This window comes from Opisthorchis viverrini (assembly GCF_000715545.1).
Source record: "Opisthorchis viverrini unplaced genomic scaffold opera_v5_9, whole genome shotgun sequence".
Classification (NCBI taxonomy): Eukaryota; Metazoa; Platyhelminthes; class Trematoda; order Opisthorchiida; family Opisthorchiidae; genus Opisthorchis; species Opisthorchis viverrini.
This window is the reverse complement of record NW_008751665.1, coordinates 1,301,357-1,307,358: the sequence shown is the minus strand read 5'-3', so window position 1 is coordinate 1,307,358 and position 6,002 is coordinate 1,301,357. Positions and strand designations below refer to the sequence as shown.

Genomic DNA, 6,002 nt, shown 5'->3' with positions numbered 1-6,002 from the left:
AAGTAATAAAACTTTTGATCGTTTCACACGGAATGTTACAACAAACTGTGTCCCGATGTTTCTTTTCAGTTTATTACTTATTATACTAACTAGTAGTACTACTAATATTACCATTGTTTATTATCTAACATTGGTTAACAATTTTATAGAAGACGCCACTCTCATTCTGCGCTTAATATCAAGGAGCTACGAAGTACTGGTTTTTACTTGAATTGATTTACCGGGTTTTCAGTCGGTAGACTTTTATGGTTGGAATGAAGAGAAAATATTAGTAAGGCACCCATAAGGATTTTCTCTAATTATCTTCCACCAAGGCGATCTTTCGGGTAATCCCTGAAAAGAGTCCTGATTCAGCAAGAGATTCAGTTGAGTCTCTCGTGAAAAGCAAATTGATTTGCAACTGAGTGTATTTCGCGAAAGTCTTCATTCTGGTGGCAATATAAACAGACAACCCGTCTTTCTCCTCGTCCAAAGTATACAAATCTTAGACGAGGACCCCAAAGGGTGCCCCCATTTCATACTGGGATCCTTTGGTATGATAAGTGGAGCTGCTTGTGAGATATGCGGTGATTTCAACTATGCTTTGGTGTTCTCAAGGGACCTTCCGAGTTTCCATCTGGCAACACCACAAGCTACAAGGCAAGTAAGAAAGCAACCAACCAGCATACCAAAAACACAAACGTACAGACAAAAACAAGCGACACAAACAGATAAACAAATAAACAATAAACAAAAATAAACAAATAAATAGATAAACAAACATATAAAACCGAACGCAAAGGTCGCTGAACGAATGCTTCTTCAATAAACTGATTATCGTTTCCAACGGACACACTGATCGGCATACCAATGCTTTTTTCACGGGGACTCACCTGAAACCCTGATCAATGTTTCGTTTGTGATTTTCGTCAACTAAAAAACAAACTACATAAAAATTACTATGTTTGCCAGGTTGCTTGCATTTTTGATTCAAGTAGGTTGACGGAAACTCGGGGACTGTTCCTATTTGTTGATCCCTAATTGAAAGGACAAAACTGGTTGTGGGCTATTGAAGAGTTCTCAACAACCGTGTGAGTAGTTTTCTTTATGAAAGTAGACTTCGATATCCCGAATATCGTACCAACTGAAACATGAGGCGGCCTTTGTGCAGCACGTTCAGTTTTGAAGAATATCATAAACAAGAAATTCAGTTGAGTCTCTCGTGAATACTAAACTGATTTGTGAATGAGTGTATTTCTCGAACAATCAATGTATTTTCCCTGCTTATGCGCTTACAATGTATGGAATACAGTACCCAGGAGACATGCGGATAGGCCCAATTGAAAGGGCGAGACCGCATATCAAAGAGTTTTCACCAAAATTGTGTACTGTGTTCTTTACGGTCATCTTTTTGGTTCATGTTAAAAGGTATTGTTTGGATTGCAGCCCGTAGGACCAGTGTGGCTGTGTAAGTTCTGGTTGTTCATCTCCCAAAAACACCACCATTTCTTTCTTCTCAGTCTGTGATGGAGGACAAGCGTCTTAATGAACCGGCAATTTAGTTTTATTAGTATGCAGATAAATAAGGATAAAGGGCAAGGGAAACTTCGGTTTTTCGTCAATTAGAGACCACAATTAGACAAGATAAACGTAGAACTACCGGAAATTTTCTACGAGGAAAGTGATATCCTTTTGGTGAAAACATGACCGCGCAAAGACATGTTTGCTGATCTGCCATAGTAAGGAAGTGGAATCTTTGTAATGTACTACTCATAAGGTTCCTGAAAATCCGTCAACAGCCCACGACCGGTTTCGTCCTTTTTGGGGCTCATCAGGTAGGCGCAGTCCCCGGGTTTCCGTCAGCTTTATGTTCCACTTGAAACCAAATTGCACGGAATTTGCGAATATACACTCATTTGCAAACTAATTTGTTCTTTTTTAGCGCAGAAACCAAAATATCTTCGTGCAGACAGCTCTCACAGGTCAAAGGAAAAGCAGGAAGCAGTACTGCACTGTTTACCCTTCTGTGCGCAGCATTTACAGCAAAAATTCGTCTAAAAATAAACTGATTGCCCTTTCTGAATGATGATTTGTTTGTGAATGTCGTGTACTCCTCGGAAGCCTGAGCTTCGTTCAAATTTTTGGCTAGTAGTATGGTATGACTACTCAAAATCTGAAAGCAATCTGCCGCCGGCTTCGTCCTGCCTCCAAGTTCCACAGTAATTAATACAAACGTTTAATTTTTAACTCACACGCAAGATGAAATTGCCGGAACTAAAGACACGATGAGGTTCCGCTTATTTATCATCACTCTGAGATGGCCTCTCTGCTACAGACTTTGCAGATCAATATCGATATCCTTCCAACCACAAGAGATCCCACCAAGTCTCTAGTTCCACAAATTTTAAGATTAAGCTACTCAGTTTTATGAATTAATTTGACGGCTTCCATGTTCCGCCGGTAGTGACAAATGAAAAATATCTAAGTAACCTAATGAGCAACCTCATGAGTAGTACATCACAAAGATATACATGTATCGCGATATCTCGAATATCGTAGTGACTGAAACAAGAGGCTGCCTGGTGCAGCATATTCAGTTGCCTGAGAACAGCATAAACGAGAGATTCAGCTGGGTTCCAGGTGATTCTCTCGAAAAACCAAATTAGTTTGCAAATGAGTGCATATTCGCTAACTAAATAAAAAATTTTGGGACTATGACAGTTTACTGAGTGAATGGACAAAAAAGCCTGCGGTTTCGGGTTGAGAAGATCGATTGCTTTACATAAACGTCAGTAGTGAAACCTCTGATGAAGGAACAACACAAATCTGATCCACTTGGTTCCCCATTTATTCTTGTTGCTAGGGGTTTTTAAACATTAGGATGGTTTTTGTTACCCAACCAATCGGAGTAAACTTCAGAAGCTTGTCGCCATGCCTTAAACAAATGGTCTGTTTGACGACAGTAAACATCCAGTGAAAAAGAAGACTTACTTTCATCGGTCGCCCAACTCGGACTGCTTCGATGGTCATTGTGGGAGCTCTTCCTTCGGGTCGGGTTGATGAAGCTTTTGGCCTGAGTTTCACTGGTTTCTCCACCTCACCGATCGACTCATCCAGCGTGTCGTCCTCATCCAAACCATTCTCCATGATGATCACGCTAGACAATTTAATCCAGGGTTGGGCCTTGGGTGGGACTATAGATATGTTTATATGATCTGGCAAGCACAGTGTCAAGCACTCAGTTTCTAGATAGGCACCATCTCATCGGGTAATTCTCATGCAGATGTTTTTGACAAGCATATCACCGCTGGACACAGAATCCACGTGTGTTTGAAGTACATGGATCACGCAAGCAAAACGCAAACGCGTCCAGGATGTGCGCGCATGTGTTTGTATGCATGGTTTGGACGCAACCGTTGCTTGTGGGCATGCACGCTCGTTAGAATTTTCGCAACCCGTGTTCGTACTTACCAGTGGTTTGTCCCCGTTAATACCCACGCATACAAAACCAATGAAGCTGCAGCAAGCACCCTATCGACCGGCCGTTTTGTCCTACGCACACTCAGATTATTAAAGCCTCATCGATCGGGAGTAAGGTGTGCAGGCGGCTAACGTAGGATACGGGCACGATCACACGGACTACGAGGGACAGGGTAGAAAAAAGGGGGATAAAAGTCGGTGGTTTGTTCAGGTCCACCTTTTTCCACATGCGAGCAGTCCATACATTAAGCAGCTTTGGTTATATCAGTCACAAAAGAGTATGAAGGAGTATTTTCCCTATTCTATAGTAAATTAAGTATTATAGAATATGGAGTAAGCAAAAACAATTTCAGCAATTGTGCCCTATACCGTATTCCTCTGAAGAGAGACCATTCTAATGAGAGGTCATGCACTGCGGGTATTGTTCATTGGCTTACTCCAGAGATGTTGAGACGTGCGGAAATGAGTAGCCTGTAAACTAGGGCACCACTCCAAGTCACCAATAAACAAACCAATGAGTAGCTACGTAAGTAATTAGTTAAGCAAGCAAGCATGTCATCACGTAAGTAAGTAAGTAAGTAAGTAAGTAAAGTAAGTAAGTAAGTAAGTAAGTAAAGTAAGTAAGTAAGTAAGTAAGTAAAGTAAGTAAGTAAGTAAGTAAGTAAAGTAAGTAAGTAAGTAAGTAAGTAAAGTAAGTAAGTAAGTAAGTAAGTAAAGTAAGTAAGTAAGTAAGTAAGTAAAGTAAGTAAGTAAGTAAGTAAGTAAAGTAAGTAAGTAAGTAAGTAAGTAAAGTAAGTAAGTAAGTAAGTAAGTAAAGTAAGTAAGTAAGTAAGTAAAGTAAGTAAGTAAGTAAGTAAAGTAAGTAAGTAAGTAAGTAAAGTAAGTAAGTAAGTAAGTAAAGTAAGTAAGTAAGTAAGTAAAGTAAGTAAGTAAGTAAGTAAAGTAAGTAATCGGTGTGCCGAACCACCTCCTCGTGGTGCTGACTGGGTAGCTTGAACGTCAGTCTGGTTGAGCTAAGAGTTCAGCAACTCCAGACAGGGACAACCACCCTGTTTGGTTACTTTCGACAATGTGTAACACAATCCAGCTGGCGCCTCCTCACCAGTTCCAACCAGTACACAGTACAAACTCGAGGGGTTCACGCGTGAGGAATGTGAAAAATGCTGTAACTCAAAAGCTGGCTTGGCAGTCACCGTCGAGTTCATGCTCTTGAAAGTGTTGACACGAACGTCGCCACCCAGTTGGTTTGCACTGGTTGTTCCCACATTTTTTCGACTTTGGTCAACACCGCTAACACACACCCAGATAAACTTGTCCAAGTGAAGATATCTGTTGCTCACTGGTTTCAAAGAGTGTCACAGTCACTCTTGCGCCAGACTAAAAATCCAGTTGTGCTTGTGACATGAAAACCGGGCTGTTTGTGATATTGGGGAAATATTCCCCTGGTCTATTAGCTATCAGTATCAAAAACAGGTTACGTGCGCTTAACTAGCAAGCACAGCTAGATGAATCGTTATCTATTGGTCATGACCATACTATCGGCCAAATAGCGGCTTATTCGTCAGAGTCTGAAGATTATAGCATCTAGTTTAAACACACCGTGGATTGCACCGTATCACTCTTGGAATTCAATTCCGGTAATTCGCTCGATAGGGTTAACCTTCTGGCATAAAGACACCAGAGAATGTCCCGTCACCTCTGGATCTCTGCGCCTCCGAGAAATCTCCACTCACGTTAAAACTTTTCTCCCGACGCCGTCGTCAACTGGGTGCTGGTCAACCGATAACAGATCCAGCGAGCCAACTACACGACCACCGGACCCCATACCACCAAAGAGAGGGAAATGCTGTACTCGATTGGTCGTGTAAGGAAGTATACACTACTATACACTCTACCCTTCCTCTGGGTGCCGAGCAGTAAAATAAAAATGGGTGCTCTCTGCTCCAAAACATGTGGATAGCCAGCCGATTCGCTCAATACTGCTATCCGACTGAAGTTTGATCGAGCTAAGTACACGTAAGGAAGCCGGCCGTAGGACCTGTTTGATGGACATTTCGTTCCAGGATCCGAACAAACTCAGCATGCTCCATCGGTTCAAGGCCAACGCCATTGCTAGGTATTTCAACTTACTCCTTTTACCTGAGGTTGTCCACCGCAGCTGTGTCGTGCTGGTTTTACCTTAGTTCCGTGGATCCCAAATCCGACTTCACCGGATCAACTGAGACCGATCTCCGTACCTTCGATTATTATTGGATGCTTTCATAAGGTGCCTACTGATCACTAGAGCGGTAGACTGTAACCACCCTCACCACAGTTTGCACTTCTACATCGAGACGGTTGTTTGGAAGCAACATCACTGTTACACGCCTTGCTCAGTCGATCTTCGGCGACTCCTTCTAACCTCAGCTTGGCGTTCGTTAATACTTCGAGAGCTTTTGATTCGGTTTCGCATAATACAGTTGTCAGATCTGTCAAGACGTTTGGAGCGCCGTCAACTCTAGTACAGTACATCATGAAGTCCTGTGAAATGCTATAGCAGTTTG

The 6,002-nt window shown here is 42.0% G+C and overlaps 1 protein-coding gene across 1 annotated transcript in view; it reads right to left on the bottom strand.

Moving 5' to 3' along the window:
* The window catches only part of T265_00871 (hypothetical protein), a gene marked incomplete at both ends in the record, with an annotated part of 36,114 nt that extends 32,777 nt beyond the window's left edge, over positions 1-3,337 (bottom strand). Inside the window, one exon of the mRNA XM_009164766.1 lies at positions 2,971-3,337. Within this exon, the coding sequence (XP_009163030.1) occupies positions 2,971-3,126 (156 nt within the window). The remainder of the gene's footprint in view (positions 1-2,970) is intronic.
* Positions 3,338-6,002: the final 2,665 nt, after the last annotated feature.